Genomic DNA, 24,502 nt, shown 5'->3' with positions numbered 1-24,502 from the left:
CCTGCCAGCCCCAGTGTATGTAGTCAGCACCATCACCACTGAGCTACAGGCACCGAGCCTGAAAGTTCTTATATATGGATAAATTCCTCATTTATTAGTTGCAAATATTTTCTTATAATCTGTTGCTTGTTTCTTGATTCTCTTAATAGTATTTTACAAAGAGCAGAAGATTTCGATTTGGATGGAATACAAGTCATCATTTTTTCTTTTATATATTATACTTTCGTTATCATATCTAAGAAATTTTTGTCTAACTCAGATCACAAAGATTTTCTACTTTTTTTTTTAGAAGTTTAAGAGTTTTAGGCCTCTAATAACATTAACTTAATGTTATTAGATTTTTAAATTAAATTTTTGTAAAAAATTTAAGAGATGTTGAGCTGAGAATCAAGATTCTTTCTTTTTTATATAGAGCTACAATTGTTGCTGTACTATATCTTTTTTGTGTAGTAATTTTTCAAAAAATTTCAGAATATCATGGGGTATATTTTTTTTTTGATTATATCATTTGCTTGTATACATTTCAAGTCAAGTTATAAGTGTGTCCTTCATCTAGAAACTATGTGTTGTACCTGCTGGGTGTTAACTGACCCATCCCTTCTTCCCTCATCCCACCTACTTAATTTCCTTGGTACTTCCATATGTGCACTTAAGTGTTGATTGACTAATTTAGTATTGAATATATGTGGTATTTGTTTCTCCATTCTTGGAATGGTCTCCAGTTCCATCCAGGTTGTTACAAAAGATACTAGATCACCATTTTATGGCTGAGTAGTACTCCATAGTATACATATGCCACATTTTATTAATCTACTTATGGATTAATAAAAATTGTGCACTTGGGTTGTTTCCACATCTTTGTGACTTGTGCTGCTATAAATATTCAAGTACAAGTGTCTTTTTTTATAAAATGTCTTTTTTTCCTTTGGGTAAATACCTAGTTATATCAGATGGTAGGTCTACTTTTAGTTCTTTCAGTTATTTCTGTACTACTTTCTATAGAGGTTGTTTTAGTTTGCAGTCCCATCAACAGTATGTAAGTGTTCTTTTCTCTCCACAACTAAGCCAGCATCTCTTGTTTTGGGACTTTTTGATAAGAGCCATTCTTACTGGAGTTAGGTGATAGCTCATTGTACTTTTGATTCACATTTCCCTGATGATTAGTACCATTAAGCGTTTTTTCATGTGTTTGTTGGCCATTAGCCTATTTTTTTTTCTTTCTGAGACGGAGTCTCACTATGTCGCCCTAGGTAGAGTGTCATGGCGTCACAGCTTACAGCAACCTCAAACTCTTGGGCTTAAGTGATTCTCTTGCCTCAGCCTCCCAAGTAGCTGGGACTACAGGTGCCTGCCACAATGCCCAGTTATTTTTTGGTTGTAGTTGTCATTGTTGTTTCGCAGGCCTTGGCTGGATTTGAACCCACAAGCTCCCGTATATGTGGCTGGCTCTCTAGCCGCTGAGCTACAGCTATCGAGCCCATTAGTCTATTTTCATTTGAAAAGTTTTTGTTCATGTCTCTTACCCACTTTTTAATAAGGTTGTTTGCCAGGCATGGTGGCTCACACCTATAATCCGAGCACTCTGGGAGGCCAAGGCATCAGAGTGCTTGAGCTTGCAAGTTTGAGAGCCACCTGAACAAGAGTGAGACTCCTGTCTCTACTAAAAATAGATTAACCAGGCTTTGTGGTTGGCCCTGTAGTCCCAGCTACTCAAGAAGCTGAGGGAAAAGAATTGCTTGAGCCCAAGAGTTTGAGTTGAGGTTGCTGTGAGCTATGAGGACACCATGGCACTCAACCCAGGGCAACAAGTGAGACTGTCTCTGAACAAACAAACAAACAATATTTATATGGTTGTTTGGTTTTTTCTTGGTGATTTGCTCAAGTTCTTTGTAGATTCTGATTATCAGCCCTTTATCATGTGTATAGCATGCAAATATTCTACCATTCTGTAGGCTGTTGGCTGTATTGACTGTGTCCTTGGCTGTGCAGAAACTTTTTAATTTGATTATGTCAGATTAATTTTTGTTGTTGCTATGATTGCCATGGGATCTTCTTCATAAATTCTTTGCATAGGTTGATATTTAGAAGAGCTTTTTCCAACATTTTCTTCTAGTGTTCTTACAGTTTCATGTCTTAGATTTCAGTCTGTTATCCATTGTGAGTTAATTTTTGTGAGTGGTAAGAGTTACAGATCCTATTCCAGTCTTTTACATGTTGCTGTTTATTGAACAGAGGTTCTTTTCCCCCAGTGTATGTTTTTGTCTGCTTTGTGAAAGGTCAGATGAGAATATGAGGATGGTTTTCTATCTGGAGCTATGTCTCTGTTTTTGTGCCAGTACCTTTCTGTTTTGGTTACTATAGCCTTGTATAGCTTGAAGTCTGATAGAGTGAGGCCTCCCAATTTATTCTTAGTACATAAGATTGCATTGGCTATTCAGGGTCTTTTCTTGGTTCCATACGAAGTGTAGAACTGTTTTTTCTGGATCTGCAAAAAAAATGGGGATTGCATTGAGTTTGTAAATCACTTTGGGTAGTATAGACATTTACCAATGTTGATTCTGCTGATCTATGAACATGATAGGTTTTTCCAACTGTTTCCATCCTCTGCGATTCCTTTCCTTACTGTTTCATAATTCTCCCTATAAAGGTCTTTCACCTCCTTAGTTAAATATATTCTTAGGTATTTTAATTTCTTTGTTGCTCTGTCAAAGTATTGTGTCTTTGATTTGATTCTTAGCTTCATCGATGTAGGTGTATAAAAGAGCTACTGATTTGTATACATTGATTATGTAACCTGAGACTTTGCTGAATTTATTTATCAATTCCAGGAGTCTCTTGGTGGAGTCTTTGGGGTTTTCTAGATATAAGATGATATCATCACCAAAGAGCGATAGTTTGACCTCTTTCTCCATTTGAATACCCTTGATTTCTCTTTCTTGTCTGATTCTAATTTTGTTTCTTACATTTTGAGGCTCAAGCATTGATTCATAAACATTTAGAATGATTATGTCTTCTTGGTGGATTGATCCTTTAATCATCATGTAAAGTCCCTTTTTGTCTCTGCTTACTTTCTTTGCTCTGAAGTCTACTTATCTGATATTAATAGAACCATTTTTTACTTTTTAGAAAAAGTAATGTTTGCATGGTGTATCTTTTTTTTTTTTTCTGAGACAGAGTCTCATTATGTCACCCTCGGTAGAGTGTTATGGTGTCACAGCTCACAGCAACCTCAAACTCTTGGGCTTAAGTGATTCTCTTGCCTTAGCCTCCCAAGTGGCTGGGACTACAGGCGCCTGCCATAAGGCCTGGCTATTTTTTGTTGCAGTTGTCATTGTTTAGCTGGCCTGGGCTGGGTTTGAATCCACCAGCCTCAGTGTTTGTGGCTGGCGCCATAAACACTGTGCTCCGGGTGCCAAGCCTGGATGATACATCTTTTTTCAGCCTACTTCTGTCTTTGAAATATGTTTCTTATAAACAGCATATTGTTGGATCTGTTTTTTTCATTCCTTTCCACAGAAATCTTTATTAAAAGGCAAAAGATTTATTCGATCTGAAGAGAAACTATAGTGTTTTAATGTACTCTGTAGTTAGTGTACTCTGTAGTTAGTAGTTAATGTACTCTGCCAGTCTCTGTTAATTGGTACATCTAAATGATTTTTATTAAAGGTAATTATTGATATATTAGAGCTTAAGTCTGTCACTTTACTCTTTATTTTATGTTTGATTCCTTTGTTTCTGTTTTCTTACTTTTCTGTAGGTTCTTTGAACATTTTTTAAGATTGTATTTCGATTAATAATATGTATTTATTTTTTTTTTGAGATGGAGTCCTATTTTGTCACCCTGGTAGAGTGCTGTGGTATCACAGCTCATAGCAACCTCAAACTCTTGGGCTTAAGCTATTCTCTTGCCTCAGCCTCCCAAGTAGCTGGAACTACAGGATCCTTCCACAACACCCAGCTATTTTTTAGAAACTGAGGCTCACTCTGCCTCAGGCTGGTCTCAAACTCGTGAGCTCAGGCAATCCACCCACCTCGGCCTCCCAGGGTTACAGGCATGAGTCACTGTGCCTGACCTTAATAGTGACTAAATATATTGCTTCATATGGTTTTCTTAGATGTTGCTTTAGATATTACAACAAAGATAAGTAACTTATCTTAGTCTGATGATACCAGTGTTTTACCAGTTTGCATGAAGTATAGAAACTTTATTTCCATTTAAGTCTCTTTGTTTTCTCCACTTTTTAAATATAATTGTCTTACATATTTCCTACATAGAAGGCCACTCCATTTTGGTAGAACTGGAAGTCCATATGCTTCTCTTTTATCTGTCAGCCTTACTGAATTATTTGTTCTAATAGTTATTTTTTAGATTGTCTTGAAGTGATACATATACTCTGTCTTCCCCAAAAGTGACATTTTTCATCTCTCCTTTTTATATCTATACTTTTACTTGTTTATTTACCAGATAGGATCTTACTCTTTTGTCTGGGCTCGAGCGCAGTGATGTCATCATAGCTCACTGCAGACTCAAACTTCTCGGCTCCAGTGATCCTCCTGCTTCAGGCTCCTGAGTAGCTGGGACTACAGGGCTCACCTCATATTCCATGGGGGTTCAGAGAGAGATTGGCGAAACAGTTGAAGAAACAAAAAGAACTTTTATAGGGAAAGTCTAGTTCAAGATGGAGGTTAAAAAATAATTAGAATTTTAATAGGCACAAAAGAAAAACATGGTGGAAGACTGATACAGGGGTTGGCAAACTACTGTTTGCAAGCTAGTCACTTTTTTTTGTTAATAAGGTTTTATTAGAATACAGCCAGGCTCATTCATTTGTTGTCTGTGACTGCTTAAATGCTATGTGGCAGAACTGAGAAAGTAAGACCATATGGACTGCAAAGCCTAAATATTTGCTGTTTGATTTTTACAGAAAATTTGCTGATCTCTGCAAGTAGATAGGAAAGCATTTATAGATAACTTAAAGAAATGGAAACAAGATATTTATTATAGTTGGAAGGGATTGGTAATAGAAAGGTGGATGGTTGAAAGGAGGTTATTATTGCAGGAATGCTATAGGGAGACCATTAGAATAGGAGGTGAGGGGTCATTTCAGGCTACTGACAGTAGTAGTTCAGTACGGCACAGAGGTGGCTTACTCTTAATCATGCTTTTCTGTTCTTTCCCTTTCAGCCAAGAAAGACCAGGAAGGTGGAGAAGAAAAGAAATCTGTCCAAAAGAAGAAAGTGAAAGAGTTAAAGGTGTTAGATTCAAAGACAGCTCAGAATCTCTGTAAGTAACTATGATCACAACATTTGAAATGTGAGGGGGTTTTCTTAAGAATTTTATTCTTTTGAATCTAGGGTCCCTTAACATGAAACTCCCAATTGTTGAATTCCTGCCATATGCCAGGCTTTGCGTAGCCAATTTTCAGTATCTCATTTAATCCCTTCAATAGCACTGCAAGATTGTTAAGTATTCAGTTTTTTGTTTTTTGTTTTTTTGCGATCATGGGGCACCATACACTGGTTTTATAGACCGTTTGACACATTTTCATCACACTGGTTAGCATAGCCTTCCTGGCATTTTCTTAGTTACTGTGTTAAGACATTTATATTCTACATTTACTAAGTTTCACATGTATCCTTGTAAGATGCACCACAGGTGTAATCCCACCAATCACCCTCCCTCCGCCCATCCTCCCCCCTTTCTTCCCCTTTCCTCTCCCCCTTCCCCATATTCTTAGGTTATAACTGTGTTATAGCTTTCATATGAAAGCCATAAATTAGTTTCATAGTAGGGCTGAGTACATTGGATACTTTTTCTTCCATTCTTGAGATACTTTACGAAGAAGAATATGTTTCAGCTCCATCCATGTAAACATGAAAGAGGTAAAGTCTCCATCTTTCTTTAAGGCTACATAATATTCCATGGTGTACATATACCACAATTTATTAATCCATTCATGGATCGACGGGCACTTGGGCTTTTTCCATGACTTAGCAATTATGAATTGGGCTGCAATAAACATTCTGGTACAAATATCTTTGTTATACTGTGATTTTTGGTCTTCTGGGTATATACCTAGTAGAAGAATTATAGGATTGAATGGCAGATGTATTTTTAGATCTCTAAGTGTTCTTCAAACATCTTTCCAAAAGGAATGTATTAATTTGCATTCCCACCAGCAGTGTAGAAGTGTTCCCTTTTCTCCACATCCACGCCAACATCTCTGGTCTTGGGATTTTGTGATATGGGCTAATCTTACTGGAGTTAGATGATATCTCAAAGTAGTTTTGATTTGCATTTCTCTGATGATTAAGGATGATGAGCTTTTTTTCATATGTCTGTAGGCCGTGCGCCTGTCTTCTTCAGAGAAGTTTCTCTTCAAGTCCCTTGCCCACCCTGCGATGGGATCCCTTGTTCTTTTCTTGCTTATGTGTTTGAGTTCTCTGTGGATTCTGGTTATTAAACCTTTGTTGGAGACATAACCTGCAAATATCTTCTCCCGTTCTGAGGGCTGTTTGCTTGCTTTACTTACTGTGTTCTTGGCTGTGCAGAAGCGTTTTAGTTTAATCAGGTCCCAGTAGTGTATTTTTAAAGCTGCTTCAATTGCCTGGGGGGTCCTCCTCATAAAATACTCACCCAGACTGATTTCTTCAAGTGTTTTCCCTGCACTCTCTTCTAGTATTTTTAGAGTTTCATATCTTAAGTTTAAATCTTTAATCCAGTGAGAGTCTATCTTAGTTAATGGTGAAAGGTGTGGGTCCAGTTTCAGTCTTCTACGGGTTGCCAGCCAGTTCACCCAGCACTTTTTGTTAAATAGGGAATTTTTTCCCCACTGAATGTTTTTAATTGGCTTGTCAAAGATCAAATAACGTGGGCGGCGCCTGTGGCTCAGTTGGTAAGGCGCCGGCCCCATATACCGAGGGTGGTGGGTTCAAACCCGGCCGCGGCCAAACTGCAACCAAAAAATAGCCGGGCGTTGTGGCGGGCGCCTGTAGTCCCAGCTACTCGGGAGGCTGAGCCAAGAGAATCGCTTAAGCCCAGGAGTTGGAGGTTGCTGTGAGCTGTGTGAGGCCACAGCACTCTACCGAGGGCCATAAAGTGAGACTCTGTCTCTACAAAAAAAAAAAAAAAAAAAATCAAATAACGTTAAGTAACTGGGTTCATCTCTTGGTTCTCTATTCTGTTCCATATATCTACCTCTCTGTTTTTGTGCCAGTACCATGCTGTTTTGATCACTGTCGATTTATAGTATAGTCTGAGATCTGGTAGCGTGATTCCTCCTGCTTTGTTTTTATTTCTGAGTAATGTCTTGGCTATTCGAGGTTTTTTCTGATTCCATATAAAACAAAGTATTATTTTTTCAAGATCTTTAAAGTATGACAGTGGAGCTTTAATAGGGATTGCATTAAAATTGTATATTGCTTTGGTGGTAGTATGGACATTTTAACAATGTTGATTCTTCCCAGCCATGAGCGTGGTATGTTTTTCCATTTGTTAACATTTTCAGCTATTTCTTTTCTTAGAGTTTCATAGTTCTCTTTATAGAGATCTTTCATGTCCTTTGTTAGATAAACTCCCAAATATTTCATCTTCTTTGGCACTACTGTGAATGGAATAGAGTCCTTAACTGTTTTTTCAGCTTGACTATTATTGGTGTATATAAAGGCTACCGATTTATGAATGTTGATTTTTGTAATCTGAGACACTGCTGTATTCCTTGATCATGTCTAAGTATTCAGTTTTTATGTCAAGGAAACAAACTAAGACTTTTAATTTGCCTACTTATATAGCTAATAAGAGACAGGTCTGAGATTTGAGCCTTAGACTTTCTTATTCCAAAGTCTTTACTATTTCTATTGCCTCTACAGAAAATCAACTACAAATGTTCTAACTACTGTGCATTTTCTTCTTTCTCACTTTCTGATATGTAATGCAAGCACTGGCTTAGCTTCAATTAAATCTAAAATTACTTTCTGACTTAAAATAAATGAGGAAATTTTGTACCTTTCAGAGTAGAATCAGTAACTCCAGAGTGTTCTTCTGTTCTGAATCTGCTACTATACTCAGAACTCTGATTATTGGCAAAAAGAAATTCCTCTGCAAAGTTGATATAGGTGGTACTTATTTGATGAACAGAATGAAATGTTGTTTTTGTTTTTTGTCCATTTCAATTACTGATCTAACTACTTTATGCTGAGTAATATAGATTTAAATACAGTAGAAGTTGACCACCCAAAAGACTATAACAAACTGGTTAACATAAGGAGCTAGGCCTACTATACTGATATTTATGTGTGCTGCATGCCTGGCCTATGAAAATTGGGTCAACTTAAGGGGATGATCAATGTAGGGAGGTGGCCAACTTTGGAGGTTCTACTGTATTTCTTCAACAAATATTTGAGGGTCTGCTATATTAGGCTCCATAAGGCACATCCTAAATGTGTATTCCAGAGATGAAAGAGTATGAACATAGGTTCCATTTAACCTATTCGCAATCATTTCCCCCCTTTTTAATTTATGTTTTAGGAGACAGGGTCTTGTTCTGTTGCCCAGGATGGAGTGCAGTGGTGCAATCGTAGCTCATACATCCTGAACTTCTAGGCTCAAATGATCCTCCTGCCTCCGCCTCACAAGTAGCTAGAATTACAGGCACACACTACCATACCTGGCTAATTTTTCTTATTTTTTGTAGAGACAGGATCTCTCTTTGTTGTCCAGGCTGGCCTTCCAACTCCTGGACTCAAGCAATCCTCCCAAAATGCTGTGATTGGCGGGTTCAAACCCAGCCCCGGCCAAAAAATGCAAAAAAAAAAAAAACAAAAACAAAGTGCTGGGTTTATAGGTGTGAGCCATATAACCTGGCCACACAATCTTGTGATGCAGTTATTGTCCTCATTTCCCAAATGAGAAAACTAAAGTTTGAATGTTGTAACTTGTTCAAAGTCACAAAACTAATAACTGCACATACACCTATAAGCGATACAATGAGAGCAGTAAACCTTTACATTATTTTTCTTATTCTAGCCACTAGACCACCAGGGACCTTTACATTATTCTTGACTATAAAATCTTAAATTATTTTCAATAAATATTACTAAATAGTATCTGTGATGAAATCCTTTTATGGAGACCAAGTAGTGTGAGTCAGTTCCTCTTTCCAAGAGTATCTCTAGAAACATGAGAAACATAAAACATGAATAATTTTTATTTTAGGAAACGATACAAGAAAGACCATGATATAATACAGCATTACTTCTAGTGGAGTGATAGTGATATGGAAAACAGAATTCAAGAAGAGAACTGAGAATAGTTTGCCGCAGGGTGATCTGGATCTGGGAGATGGAATTTAGTGATTAAACAATGTTTAAATACTTCTTATGTGCTGAAGATAAAAAGCTGATAAGACATAGTCCCTGTCCTTAAGCCATGTGTCTGGTAGAGACAGAAAGGCAAATAATAGCACGGATTGATAAAAGCCATGATGAGAGTTATCCTGGAATGCCTATGAGAGCACTAAGAAAGGGGGCATCTAAATCAAGTGGGAGAGACATTGGATGGGGCAAATCCCAAAGGACATTCTAAAGGAGAGACTAGAAAAACTATTAAGAAGGAATTCAGTGAAGGGCGAGACTAGCTTGTTTCAGGAGAGGGATCAGCATATATGAAAGTACATAGGCAGGAGATGACATTGTTCAGGAACAATGAGCTGAGTCCAGCTGAGTGAAACTATTGAAGTTATTGTGAAAGTAATTTGATGAATGGCTTCAATTTCTCTCAGTGAAGGAGAGCAAAGTCTTCTTAAAACAGAATGGGAATATTTTGGAGGTGCTGCCAAGAGGGGCGGGAGAGAGCAGAGTAGGAACACACAAAAGGGGATTGCTAAGCAACGCTGAGGCCCCAGTATCATTGGTGCTCTACAGATTCATAGACACAGATCTACATCAGTCCAAGTATAAGAGTAGAGAAATGAGAGATCAAAGAAACAATAAAAAATCTTCCAACCAAAAAATGCCCTGGTCCAGATGGCTTCACACCAGAATTCTATCAAACCTTTAAGGAAGAGCTTATTCCTGTACTGCAGAAATTATTCCAAAAAATTGAGGAAGAAGGAATCCTCCCCAACACATTCTATGAAGCAAACATCACCATGATACCAAAACCGGGAAAAGACCCAAACAAAAAGGAGAATTTCAGACCAATCTCACTCATGAATATAGATGCAAAAATTCTCAACAAAATCCTAGCCAATAGATTACAGCTTATCATCAAAAAAGTCATTCATCATGATCAAGTAGGCTTCATCCCAGGGATGCAAGGCTCGTTTAACATACGCAAGTCCATAAACGTTATCCACCATATTAACAGAGGCAAAAATAAAGATCACATGATCCTCTCAATAGATGCAGAAAAAGCATTTGATAAAATCCAGCATCCTTTTCTAATTAGAACACTGAAGAGTATAGGCATAGGTGGCACATTTCTAAAACTGATTGAAGCTATCTATGACAAACCCACAGCTAATATTTTACTGAATGGAGTAAAACTGAAAGCTTTTCCTCTTAGAACTGGAACCAGACAAGGTTGTCCTCTGTCACCTTTACTATTCAACTTAGTGCTGGAAGTTCTAGCCAATACAATTAGGCAAGACAAGGAAATAAAGGGAATCCAAATGGGAGCAGAGGAGGTCAAACTCTCCCTCTTTGCTGACGACATGATCTTATACTTAGAGAACCCCAAAGACTCAACCACAAGACTCCTAAAAGTCATCAAAAAATACAGTAATGTTTCAGGATATAAAATCAATGTCCACAATCAGTAGCCTTTGTATACACCAATAACAGTCAAGATGAGAAGCTAATTAAGGACACAACTCCCTTCACCATAGTTTCAAAGAAAATGAAATACCTAGGAATATACCTAACGAAGGAGGTGAAGGACCTCTATAAAGAAAACTGTGAACTCCTCAGAAAGGAAATAGCAGAGGATATTAACAAATGGAAGAACATACCATGCTCATGGACGGGAAGAATCAACATTGTTAAAAGGTCTATACTTCCCAAAGCAATCTACCTATTCAATGCCATTCCTATCAAAATACCAACATCGTACTTTCAAGATTTGGAAAAAATGATTCTGCATTTTGTATGGAACTGGAAAAAAGCCCGTATAGCTAAGGCAGTTCTTAGTAATAAAAATAAAGCTGGGGGCATCAGCATACCAGATTTTAGTCTATACTACAAAGCCATAGTGCTCAAGACAGCATGGTACTGGCACAAAAACAGAGACATAGACACTTGGAATCGAATAGAAAACCAAGAAATGAAACTAACATCTTACAACCACCTAATCTTTGATAAACCAAACAAGAACATACCTTGGGGGAGAGACTCCCTATTCAATAAATGGTGTTGGGAGAACTGGATATCTACATGTAAAAGACTGAAACTGGACCCACACCTATCCCCACTCGCAAAAATTGATTCAAGATGGATAAAGGATTTAAATTTAAGGCATGAAACAATAAAAATCCTCCAAGAAAGCATAGGAAAAACACTGGAAGATATTGGCCTGGGGAAAGACTTCATGAAGAAGACTGCCATGGCAATTGCAACAACAACAAAAATAAACACAGGGGACTTTGTTAAACTGAAAAGCTTCTGTACAGCTAAGGAGACGATAACCAAAGCAAAGAGACAACCTACACAATGGGAAAGGATATTTGCATATTTTCAATCAGACCAAAGCTTGATAACTAGGATCTATAGAGAACTCAAATTAATCCCATGAAAAAAGCCAACAATCCCATAGATCAATGGGCAAGAGACATGAATAGAACTTTCTCTAAAGATGACAGAAGAATGGCTAACAAACACATGAAAAAATGTTCATCATCTCTATATATTAGAGAAATACAAATCAAAACAACCCTGAGATATCATCTAACCCCAGTGAGAATGGCCCACATCACAAAATCTCAAAACTGCAGATGCTGGCGTGGATGTGGAGAGAAGGGAACACTTTTACACTGCTGGTGGGACTGCAAACTAGTACAACCTTTCTGGAAGGAAGTATGGAGAAACCTCAAAGCACTCAAGCTAGACCTCCCATTTGATCCTGCAATCCCATTACTGGGCATCTACCCAGAAGGAAAAAAAATCCTTTTATCATAAGGACACTTGTACTAGACTGTTTCTTGCAGCTCAATTTACAATTGCCAAAATGTGGAAACAGCCTAAATGCCCACCAACCCAGGAATGGATTAACAAGCTGTGGTATATGTATACCATGGAATACTATTCAGCCATTAAAAAAAAATGGAGACTTTACATCCTTCGTATTAACCTGGATGGAAGTGGAAGACATTATTCTTAGTAAAGCATCACAAGAATGGAGAAGCATGAATCCTATGTACTCAATTTTGATATGAGGACAATTAATGACAATTAAGGTTATGGGGGGGGAGCAGAAAGAGGGAAGGAGGGAGGGGGGTGGGGCCTTGGTGTGTGTCACACTTTATGGGGGCAAGACATGATTGCAAGAGGGACTTTACCTAACAATTGCAATCAGTGTAACCTGGCTTATTGTACCCTCAATGAATCCCCAACAATAAAAAAAAAAAAAAGAGTAGAGAAATGAGATGGCTAGGTTAACCAGGGACTAGAAGGAGAAGGAAGCAAGAAAATAGCAGTACCAGTAATAGGTGTAATAGTAGGGAGCAAATGATAGGGTCAAGGTGAAATAGAGAAGGCAGAGTAGAACAGACATATTTAGAAAAACAGAATGGCACAGAGACTGGAGAGAGGTCCTGATAAGGTTGAAGAGTCAAGTTAGAGGATAGTAAGTGATTGAAAGCTGAAAGGATAGGATGTGTGTTTGTTAGGGAGCTGGATATGGCAGTTTAAGATCATGGCAGCTTTGAGGATTGAGTCCTGGAAGTGGAACTAAAATAGAGTGGGGTGAAAGTCTTTGATGTACACAGATAGAAGAGATCAAAGACTTCCTGTCTGAGCAAAGGCAAAGAATTCCAGTGTTTGCGGAATGTGGTACATGGAATAGTGTGGCGGGTGTGATATAAGTATGGGGATTAATGAAAGAAAAAGCTAGGAGGTGGGAACTCTTTATCCTGGACACAAGAACTTGGATTTTAACTATATAGGCAGAGAAGTTTCTAAGTGTGATTTAAAAGAGCCCTCTTATGAAGATTATTCAGCATAAGTGTATAGGATGGTTTGGAAGCAGGAAGAGATTGAAAACATATCTCTATATCTCATTTTCTGTTAGCAATCTTTTTGGGTTCCTTCCGCATGCCCTATCAAGAGATAAAGAATGTCATCCTGGAGGTGAATGAGGCTGTTCTGACTGAGTCCATGATCCAGGTAAGGAGTAAGGTCATTCATTCTGCTGGAGCTGGCTCTCCTGCCAGCTGTGCACCAACCTCTGCTCCTCTGCTTAGATGAAGAGGCTCCTCCTCTAGCTTATTGACTTATGAATGCTAGCTTTGCAGAAGCTGCTGTGTCTCTGGTGGTCAGGTTATTTCTGCTATAATTTTCAAAATCCTGCGATCTCACTAGCTGTGCCCCCACCCCAACCCCTTTATTTTCTTCTTAATGGTCCTTGAGCAGAGTGTGGAACTGATAAGAAAGTAAAAGTTGTTTAGGCTCGAGCTGTCAGCTAATCCCACTCAGACTGAGATATCTCTTCTCTTTCAGAACCTCATTAAGCAGATGCCAGAGCCAGAGCAGTTAAAAATGCTTTCTGAACTGAAGGATGAATATGATGATCTGGCTGAGTCAGAGCAGTTTGGTGTGGTGGTGAGTGAGGCCTGTGGCAATAGGCTCTTCTCTGCATCCCTTGTTCCCCTCCCCTCTGGAGAATAAATAACCTGGGCACTTGTTTCTTACCCCTTATCTATTTTGAACTTATCTTTGTCTCTCTCTTCTCCCTACTCTGGAGCTTGGATCATCCTGTAGGAGGTTCAAGCCTGTATCTTTTTCTTACTTTTCTCTCTGTTGGCTGTAATGGAATTGTCTTCTCCACTAGATGGGAACGGTGCCTCGTCTGCGGCCTCGCCTCAATGCCATCCTCTTCAAGCTACAGTTCAGTGAACAAGTAGAAAATATCAAGCCAGAGATTGTGTCTGTCACTGCCGCATGTGAAGAGTTGCGCAAGAGTGAGAGCTTTGCCAGTCTCCTAGAGATTACCTTGCTTGTTGGAAACTATATGAATGCTGGCTCCAGGAATGCTGGTGCTTTTGGCTTCAATATCAGCTTCCTCTGTAAGGTGAGCCAAGGGGGTTGAGTAGGGCAACACAAGAGAAGTCTATGGCCTCTCTGAGCCTGGTGTTGGCCTGAGATTATCTTGGGCATGTCGGGACTAATGATTTCTCTTTTTATCCTAAGCTGCGAGACACTAAGTCCACAGATCAGAAGATGACGTTGTTGCACTTCTTAGCTGAATTGTGTGAGAATGACTATCCTGATGTCCTCAAGTTTCCAGATGAGCTTGCCCATGTGGAGAAAGCCAGCCGAGGTGGGACAGTTTGGGGTAAAGCCAGAATATGATTCTGAGCCCCCAAAAGCCTCTGCATGGAGAGGGAAATAAATCACAGTCTAGATTTTTGGGTGATTTCTGTTCAGACTGTTTTAAGTGAGAATGGGGGAGGACTTAGGCATGGTGTCTAAGCCACAAAGGAGGAGTATAAGGCCAAAAAGGGGTCTTTATGTTCAGAAATGGGAAGCACTCTTTCCTAGGGAAATACCACCCACCAAAAAAACAACCAGAAGGAAGGCAGGTGTTTTTAGTCTAGGTTAGCAGTTTTTCTCATTCAGAAAGCCTAGACTGAATTAACAAAATTAGGCTTCACTGTCCTAGAACTAGACAAAGCAAAAGCATTCAGTAGAAATAGGAACAGATTTCTGCCTTGCCTCTGTCTATGTATATCTCCTCCCTCCCAGACCCTGTTCTCTGGGTCAGTGAGATGCCTCAATGCCATCCTCTTCAAGCTACAACAGTTCAGTGAATAGGTGGGACAGTTTGGGGTAAAGCCAGAATATGATTCTGAGCCCCCAAAAGCCTCTGCATGGAGAGGGTATTATATTAATATAATTAATATATTATAATAAATATAATATATTTATTATAAATGAGACCAAGGTCTCAGGGGGATTTCATAGATTCATGTTAAATTAAATGAAGTCTCTCTTCTGTACTGTACACCTTGTGGAGGGTGGAGGTTCAATTATCAAATAATTGATAGTCTCATAGGAAAGATGAGAAATTAATGTGAGAAACAACTCAAGTTATTACATAAGAGCTAAAATAATTAAGTATCAGAATATGTGTGTAGATTGAAGCTGTGCTTTGAAGAGTGAAGCTAAGGAGTCTTGAGGCTGGAATTATTAGTAAGCTCTTACTGTCTATTTTGGTATTTCCTTTAGTTTCTGCTGAAAACTTGCAAAAGAACCTAGATCAGATGAAGAAACAAATTTCTGATGTGGAACGTGATGTTCAGAATTTTCCAGCTGCCACAGAGGAAAAAGACAAATTTGTTGAAAAAATGACTATATCCTCTGGAAAGGAGTTGCTCCCTGGAAGGGAAAGAAAACTGGTGGAGGGGTAGACAACAGGATAGATATAGCAGTATGTAGTTTTCCCCTCTTAAAATAACTTTTTTTCATTAAGTACATAGTTCTTAAAAACATTTGAATTGCTGTGGCAGTGAAAGTTAACCACGTAGGTCAAGTGAAAGTCCCCCTCGATTCCCCTTGTCTGTGCTGCATCTATAGTTGCACACACACTCATGCACTTCATGTGCTCCCCCCTTCCCAAAGATCGCCACTGCCACTGCCACTGCCACTGAGCTTCTTGCTGATTTGCACCTCTTGAATTTGTTTTAAACAAAAACTGCCTTGTATTGCTTTTGCACATAATATGTCTTAGCCATGTTTCCATATTAGCATGTGGAGAACAGTTTCTTTTTAAATTACCACCTTCTATTTTATAGGTATGTCACAGCTTTTAGTTTACTGTTTCCCTATTTAGGATATTTAGATTGCTTTTGGTTTTTCGCTATTTGAAAAGTGCTATATTAAACGTTCCTTTGCATGTCAGTATGCATCTCTGAGTGATTTTCTGGGTTAGAGAAGTGAATCTGCTTCTCGGTGTTGGTCCTTTACTCCTTGGCTGCACAGTTTTGTGAAGGATGCACAGGAGCAGTATAACAAGCTGCGGATGATGCATTCTAATATGGAGACTCTCTATAAGGAGCTGGGTGATTATTACCTCTTTGACCCGAAGAAGTTATCTGTGGAAGAATTCTTCATGGATCTGCACAACTTTAGGAATATGTTTTTGGTGAGCAAGGGATACCTAGTGACTGAATCTTTTGTGGACTTTTCTCACTTTTCACAGGCTACATGTGGGTGGTGGTAGGTGTACATATATGCCTGTGTGTCCTTCCCCCCCTTCCCCACAGCAAGCAGTCAAGGAGAACCAGAAGCGGCGGGAGACAGAAGAAAAGATGCGTCGAGCAAAACTAGCAAAGGAGAAGGCAGAGAAAGAACGGCTAGAGAAACAGCAGAAGAGAGAGCAGCTTATAGACATGAATGCAGGTGAGTAGTGAAGAGGGCTGATAAATTGAGACAGGAACTTTTGGAAGGCTTCTCTGTCTAAAATCTAGAGGCCAGAGAGAATAGCTCATGTCTGAGCTCAACTCCTGGCAAATGATTTTTGGCAGCTTTCTACCTCCAGGTCTTGATGCTTGACTTTAACCCGAATTCCGTTCTAAGCACGTTCCAATTTTCTCTCTTTTGCTGGTTCTTGCATTATATCTTATCTCCCCAGTGATTTTAGTATTGCTGTAACATGTACTTTCCTTCTGCCCTTCCAGAGGTTTCTCAGGACTGTTCTCATTACCTCCACTAATCTTTTGGGTTTTTCTCCCCAAAATGTTTTCCTGACCTTCCTCCCATCTTTTCATGGTGGCTTATCTTCCCTTTCTGCTTATTTCCCTAGTCCCTTAGCACAGTTGTACATACTATATGATTATAAATGGATTGAACTTCTGGAAAGGGATGAGGAGCTGGCCACCCTCTTCTTTTTCAGCAGAATCTCTATTTCACTCCTAGAAGCCTGTCTTTGTTGAAACATATGGTCTCAATTACTCTGTTTCCTGTTTCTGCTTCTTTCCTGCTGTTGATTCCCTGCCTTCCACCCCCACTGCTCTCTCTCTGGGCAGCGGAAATACAGCATACATTACTTACACAGCACTGAGCTGATGCCACCCTGCTCTGAACCTGAGGGGCCACAAGCCTACGCAAGCAGAGGAGTTTAAAGGGGGTTTTAGGCCTGCCAGTTATGTTAAAAATCAGCACTTTGTGGAGCACAAGCAGCAAGTGCTGTTATAATACCAGCACCTCTTTTTCCCAGGGACTTTCCTTTATACTTTTCCGGAACACAGTTCCCTTACCCTTATCTCAGACGTAAGCCACAAACGTGTACCAGTAATGCTATTAAAGCCCACACCTAGTATCCATCACCTTTCCCTGGCCCTCATTGGTTCTTCAGGTATTAGGATGCAGTGGAGAAAGTGGAGTCCAGCTGTGCTGTGGGATGAGGGCTGCACCCCGTCGGCAGGTGGCGTAGTTGACTTTGCCCTGTTCCCAGTACCCTACTCAAGCAAATGAGGTTGGAATGTAGGTCAGATGCACTGGTGATGTTCAACCACCAGGTGGCGCTGGAAGCAGTGAGCCCCTACCTTGGCACTGGCAGCCAACCGGCTCCTTGGGATTTCACAGTTTCAGATTTCACTACCCTGATCTGTTGCCATGGAAACTGAACCTGGCTGGAACAAGGATTCCACATTAACTCTTTGAGACCCAGGCACTGGAGGCAGCACTTAAGCATTGAAATACACTCTTGACTAGTGGTTCTTCTTCCTCAGCTCTGGTCTGAAACCTGAACCACGCTCTCCATGAGAGGTTTTTGTAAATTAGAGTGAAGCACTTTGAGTTAAAGAGTGAATGATGAGGTTGCTTATCACTATCACAACTGCAGTCTTTACTTATCCTGATCTTGGAGTTGAGCAGTTCAGCAATTCTGTGTGCCAGTCCTGACTGGGATACATAGGATGGCACTGTAGGAAGATATGCCAAGGTTTGCCCTGGATAGTAGGCAGTGACATCTTTTGATTTGACCATTTTTAAACAGACGCAAGTAAACACGAGCCTGTGAGACTTAAGATTGAGCATTCTTTGTTCTTAGCTGCCAGCCACTGTGGAAGAGGGGAAGCCAAGTAACAGCCATGCATTTTGTGTGGGGCTTGACATTTGCTGCTCTGGCCGAAGAGTTTATATTCTCCATCTTTGTTCTTCATGACAGAGGGCGATGAGACAGGTGTGATGGACAGTCTTCTAGAGGCCCTGCAGTCGGGGGCAGCATTCAGGCGGAAGAGAGGGCCCCGTCAGGGTAAGTAAACAAATGGAGCTCACCCTGAGTTGGAGGGGGAGAGCCCTCTTAGCTCCTAGTCCTCTCATCTTGAGCTAAAAAGCAGAAAATGGTGCCTTCAGGGTTTAGAAACTTCTCCACAATAGTCCTTGCATCTAGAGTAGATAATCTAGTCCTGTTTCTCTCATGTTAGAAAGTACTGACTTGGGATAGTAGGGTTTGAGGGACTGACAACAAACCAGTTACATTTTATGATTCTTGCATTTCTTTCCACTCTTGAAGGCAAGATTTGGAACAAGGAAACTATGCTGCAGGACACAGGGATTTGACTGTGTGTGGTTATGAAAAAAATTGATCTAAATACATAACTACACTTGAGGTATAGAAAACACAAAGAAAAAGAAAGTGTCGGGCGGCGCCTGTGGCTCAGTGAGTAGGTCGCTGGCCCCATATGCCGAGGGTGGCGGGTTCAAACCCAGCCCCAGCCAAACTGCAACAAAAAAAAATAGCCGGGTGTTGTGGTGGGCGCCTATAGTCCCAGCTGCTCGGGAGGCTGAGGATCGCGTAAGCTCAAGAGTTAGAGGTTGCTGTGAGCCGTGTGACGCCATGGCACTCTACCGAGGGCGGTACAGTGAGACTCTGTCTCTACAAAAAAAAGAAGAAAAAAAGTGTCCTTATGCTCAATTTCACAAGCAGAAGACATATCTAGATCAGACTAATAAAGTATAAAATTCTGTGAGAGAAGGTTAGGTTTAGGAGCCTGTCAACTGAAAGATTGTGCCATGTGTAAGACTACCTTTTCCTTAGGTGCAGTTAGCCTCCACTGCCCTTGCCTTCCCCCATTCCCTCCCCTTGCAGCCTACTTTCATAACCTTCAGAAAATTTAAGTGGATTACCTTGAACCAGAACCTCTAAAAAGAATTATAGAGGTAGGAGGACAAATAATCCAGGCATGAGTATGGGGAAGGATTAATGGTTAAGTTTCCCTTGAGGGCAGCATACAGTGGCCAAGAAACTAATCCAAAAGGTATAGCCAGTGCTCCCTGTTACATGGAGTTGACCCACCCATGTGTTTAGTGAAGGGCCTTTGTGGCTAGGAGTGATAATTTCTTCCCTAGGCTGAAGGACAAGAATTACAGAAAAGGCATCGTTAAAGGTTTCTACTTCAGAGGGATTAAAACATGTTCTTTTTCCTGACTGTTGGCACTCTGTAGCCCATTTGATATGAGCTTTAACTTTATGAGGTTATTATAAAGAGAAGTTGTATGGCTTGTTTTCGCCAGTGCTTAGCTATTAATGTAATGGTATCTGTAGGGCCTGTAGTATGTGTCATGGCCTGGAAAGGGAACCTTAGGATCAAGGTATAGAGCATTTTAGCCCACAGAAACTCAGTGTCTGACCTGAATGTTGTTGATCACTATGTGTTTTACCTGTCCTGGCTAGCTGCCTATTTCTACTGTAGTTCTACTATACTTGGAATACCTAGAGGGAAATTTCCTCCCGAAGGGCTCTTCTGTATGACTTTAGAACCTTCTCTAAATGGAAGAATCCCAAGTTACAAATCTTAACCCTTTTCTGGCATCATCTGAATACAGGCTCTTTAAAGGAAAGGAGAGGTAGGTAGGAAGGCCTTCGAACTTTTTGGGATAGAGCATTCAGCATTATAGACAGTTTAGGAAGAGAATGCCACTAGTATTACTGTATTACTTTTGTATTTAGTCTTTAGGTTTTTTGCAACATCATTTCCTACTTACCGTATAAGGTGAAGTTGTCTATATATTAAGTATTTCTAGCCTAAGGAAAGTACATTGATTTCATCTCATCGCTGTTTTCTTTGACCCCTTCAGCTGAGTACCAACTTACATCAGACTTTTGGTGGGGAATTCCCTGTTAAGCCTCTTCCTGTGGAACTATACTAGAATCCCAGATGCTTCCTTATACATAGGCAGCCAGACATCTATGGCTTCCCTTTGCTGGGGAGACCCCATTCTTCACTGCTTTCCAAGTAAGGAAACTAGGATTCATAGACAAAAGAAACAGGGATTTTTTCAGAACCTAATTGTTTAGCAGAGGACCTGAATTAGTCAAAGTACTATCTTCCAGTACAAGAAGGAATAGGAAAAAATGTATACTAGGAGATATTCAAGTGAAAAATATGTGAAATAAGAATACATATCTTTAGGTGGCTCCAGACTGTAATCTTGTGTTTATGGGCTGTCAGGTGAGTTTACTAAATATACCTCAATATATCTAGGAGAATCTCTTCAAGAAGACATTTCTAGTTATTCTGGTAACTTCTTTAGATCTGGGTATATTCATATCAGGTAAAGTGATGTGATACAGCTTCACATTAAATGTAAATAGAAGATGGACATTGAAATGAAGTATAAAGAGCATAGGGCTAGGTAGGGATCAAAAAGACCCAAAGTTAAATCTAGCTCTGGGACCAACTGTGTTACCTTAGGCAAGTTACTTAATGTTTTTAGGACTCAATCTCCTCATGTATAAAATGAGAGTTGCATTAGAATGGTCTTCTAACTCTGAGTATTTTTTATACAATGTCAATAGGATTAAGAGGAGAAAAAAAGAGAGAGGCTAGGCCTAGATAGCCCCATGCTCAAAATACAAAGGCTCTGGTGGCTGTAGTTTTCCCTCTGTGGCTACTGGATTTAGCTGTTCCAGCTTTTACTAAGCTGTCTCTCACTATTCCTCTTGGCCAATTACTTTGAGCCAAAAAATAGAAGCTATCAAGCATATCTGCCTCACAGTCCTCCTTATTCCCAGAATGCAGCTGTCCCTATTCAGAGACACTAGCCTTTTTCCTAGGTTTAAAGGAAATGTTAAAATCTTCCAGTCTCTGGAGACCTGTGGGGAGTGACTAGTATACAAAGACCCATTGAGGAGTCAGAAGAGAAGAGTTGCTATCAGAATTGATTCATTAAAAGCAACATATAAACTGCTGTGATCTGCAGGGGATGAGAGAACAATGGTTTGAGTGTCAAGGGGAAGAATCCATGCGATTGTATTATAGCTATTGTTTCAGGCCCATGATTGAGTCAGCTTGTGGTATTAATGACTCAACTTTATCTCCATGTCTGAATTATGGCCTCTTATATACAGGCTGTTTGCTCAATGGGATAAAAGGGAAGAAAAAATTCACTTCTCTCTCCCTTTCCTTTCCTCTACCACTTTCCAGCTTCTCTATTGGTTTCACTTCTGCCTAACAGAACCTAGAGATTAGTATCTAACCAGCTCATAAGTAAAAGGATTTAAGACCTAGATAAGGTCTTGTGCAGGTCTGCATGCTGGTTAATAATAGAGCCAGAACCTTAGCCCACTTTTGTGAATCCAAGGCCATTGCTACTAAGTCTACATGATTGGACAGTGGCCTCTCAGTATGGGCCAGAATATTTTATTTTTATTTCCTTTTTTTTTTTTTTTTTTTTTTGCAGTTTTTGGCCCGGGCTGGGTTTGAACACACCACCTCCGACATATGGGGCCAGCGCCCTACTCCGTTGAGCCACAGGTGCCGCCCTTTCTTCTTCTTCTTCTTCTTCTTCTTTTTTTTTTTTTTTTTTTTTTTTGAGACAAGGTCTTGCTCTGTTGCCCAGGCTAAAGTGCAGTGGCATGATCATAGCTCACTGTAACCTCAAACTCCTGGGCTTAAACAATCCTCCTGGCTCAGCCCCTTGAGTGGCTAAGACTACAGGCGTGCATCACTGCACCCAGCTAATTTTTTTTTAAAACTTTTTGTAGTGACAGGGTTTCACTCTGTGGCCCCCAGGCTGGTCTCAAACCCCTGACCTCAAGCAGTCCTCTCAGCTAGGCCTCCCAAAGTGCTGGGATTACAGGGGTGAGCCATTACATCAAGCCTAGAAATATATTTTTATACCTTCTAGCACTGAGAGTCATGGACATGTTGAAATCACTTCAGAGAGATTTTCTGATGACTGCCTGTCTAGAGAAGGTTGGTAAGAATGTTTCCTTACCACTACTTACTCTCCCCAAACTTCTATAAAAATAGGACAGAAATGGGCAGCACCTGTGGCTCAAGGAATAGGGCGCTAGCCCCATATGCCGGAGGTGGCAGGTTCAAACCCGACCCTGGCCAAAAACTGCAAAAAAAAAAAAAAAAAAAAATAGGACAGAAAGTATAATTAGAGTTTTAGACAGTTTATTTAGGAGGGTAATGATTGGCCCATCTGTCCTAGTTTCCTCTTCCCTAAGGAAGCATATTAACAAAAGTGCTTTCTCTTTAGTAATAGTTCTTTGCCTGTGTTTTAATAAAGATCTTTTCCCAAATCATTAACCTTTTAAAATTCAGCTACACTAGTATTATATGGTTGGTTTTATTGGTGTTTTTATCGCAGCATGCCCCCCCAACTTTTAGGAATCTCATGTCAGAAAACTTTGACCAGTGTCTCAAGATTGTTCCTTTTCCCCATCCCATGCGACATTCAGGATCCTTCCTGATCATATCTAGTCAAAATATTTATCTGGTTCTATGACTACTTTTTTTTTTGGAGACAAAGTCTCACTCTCTCACCCTGGGTAAAGTGCTGTGGCATCGTAACTCACAGCAACCTCTAACTCCTGGGCTTGAGCAGTCCTTCTGCTTCAGTCTCCCAAATAGCTGGGACTATAGGTGCCTGCCACAACACCTGGCTAGTTTTTCTGTTTTTAGTAGAGATGGGGTCTTGCTTTTGCTCAGGCTGGTGTTAAACTCCTGAGTTGGAGCAATCCACCCACCTTGGCCTCCCAGAATGCTAGGATTTCAGGCATCAGCCACTGCACCCTGCCATTTACTTTTTAATAGTCTTAAGTACTTAAGTTAGGAAGGAAGAGGTCAGTTTTTCTTGATTGTTCAAACTGCTCAGCATAATGGTGGGACAGGAGGCAGAGTGAGAACCAGGATTCCTAGATTCTGTTGATTCTGTTGCCAGTTCCAACAAGAGCTTTCTCATTTCTGACCTTAGGCCATATCATGTCCATCCCTGTCTACATACTTTCAAGGCTTAACAGGGAAATTTTGGTCTTCTCAACCTTCCTAATGCCATGGCCCTTTAATACAGTTCCTGTGGGTCACGACCCGCAAGTTGAGAACCGCTGACCTTCTGTTTGCTCCTAATTCTTACGAAGTCTGTAATGCATCAGAAGCTCCATGAGTCTAGGAAATCTATAAATACTGCTTGACTAGGTACAACTGATTATTATAAATAATCCAACAAATCTTTTAAAATATTACCTTTATAAGTATACAGAAAGAGGCTTGCTCCCATAGCCAAGTGGTTACAGCACCAGCCATATGCACAGAAGCTAGCAGGTTTGAACCCAGCCCAGGTCAGCTAAACAACAATGACAACTGCAACAAAAAAGTAGCTGGGCGTTGTGGCAGGCTACTTGGGAGGCTGAGGCAAGAGAATTGCTTAAGCCCAAGGGTTTGAGGTTGCTGTGAACTGTCACGCCACAGCACTCTATTGAGGGTGACATAATGAGTCTCTGTCTCAAAAAATAAAAAGTATACAGAAAGAATGAAAGAAAAGAGCATCTTAGGCCTAGTCACACTTTAATGCTGATTTCTCCTATGTTGCCCAGGCAACTGCCCTGAAGGCCCAGTGTTCTTTTCCCCAGGTTCTAGAGTCAGAAGTTGTTTCAGTGTATACACACCACTAGAGTCACATACACAAATAGTTGCATTATTTTCTTAACTGCTGAAGACAGAATTTAAAGAAGCAATAAAATATTATCAAGCCACTACCTTTCTGGACAAGAGAAATGGTGTTTAAAGAAGGGAGTACTTCTGGAAAGAGTGGACTCTCAGCAGGTCTGAAGAAGATTTTGGTGGTGAGAAACTAAGACGGCAGATAGGAGAAGCATATAATATAAACTGTTACAGTCTACTCTATAGGTGGGTTCTTTTTCCTCACCTGTCACTGATATGCTCATAATCCAAAAAATGGTGAAATCCCCATAGTTTGGGTAATATACCTCTGATCTATAACTAGGTAAGCTCTTGTGGTTATCAGCCAGGATCTTCACTGCTTTTTCTCTTGGTAG

At 40.1% G+C, this 24,502-nt stretch overlaps 1 protein-coding gene, 1 long non-coding RNA gene and 1 other non-coding gene across 4 annotated transcripts in view; 1 reads left to right on the top strand and 2 right to left on the bottom strand.

The window, feature by feature from the left end:
* The window catches only part of DIAPH1 (diaphanous related formin 1), a 129,546-nt gene that overhangs the window by 101,197 nt on the left and 3,847 nt on the right, over window positions 1-24,502 (top strand). For both annotated transcript variants that reach the window (XM_053566822.1, XM_053566823.1), the window contains 9 exons: window positions 5,186-5,284; window positions 13,283-13,377; window positions 13,711-13,812; window positions 14,042-14,281; window positions 14,401-14,530; window positions 15,439-15,563; window positions 16,190-16,354; window positions 16,476-16,611; window positions 18,380-18,466. In XM_053566822.1, coding sequence (XP_053422797.1) covers window positions 5,186-5,284; window positions 13,283-13,377; window positions 13,711-13,812; window positions 14,042-14,281; window positions 14,401-14,530; window positions 15,439-15,563; window positions 16,190-16,354; window positions 16,476-16,611; window positions 18,380-18,466 — 1,179 coding nt within the window. The remainder of the gene's footprint in view (window positions 1-5,185; window positions 5,285-13,282; window positions 13,378-13,710; window positions 13,813-14,041; window positions 14,282-14,400; window positions 14,531-15,438; window positions 15,564-16,189; window positions 16,355-16,475; window positions 16,612-18,379; window positions 18,467-24,502) is intronic.
* LOC128568868 (uncharacterized) lies at window positions 1,523-24,496 on the bottom strand. The gene is made up of 4 exons (XR_008375237.1): window positions 24,373-24,496; window positions 5,152-5,221; window positions 4,478-4,594; window positions 1,523-2,485 (listed from the first exon to the last, which is right to left on the bottom strand). It is a non-coding gene; the product is annotated as an uncharacterized LOC128568868 (long non-coding RNA).
* Window positions 3,454-3,569, bottom strand: LOC128569465 (U5 spliceosomal RNA). The gene has a single exon (XR_008375400.1). It is a non-coding gene; the product is annotated as a U5 spliceosomal RNA (small nuclear RNA).

This window comes from Nycticebus coucang, chromosome 17 (assembly GCF_027406575.1).
Source record: "Nycticebus coucang isolate mNycCou1 chromosome 17, mNycCou1.pri, whole genome shotgun sequence".
Lineage (NCBI taxonomy): Eukaryota > Metazoa > Chordata > Mammalia > Primates > Lorisidae > Nycticebus > Nycticebus coucang.
The sequence above is the reverse complement of the archived record's forward strand: the minus strand, read 5'-3'. Positions and strand labels throughout refer to the sequence as shown.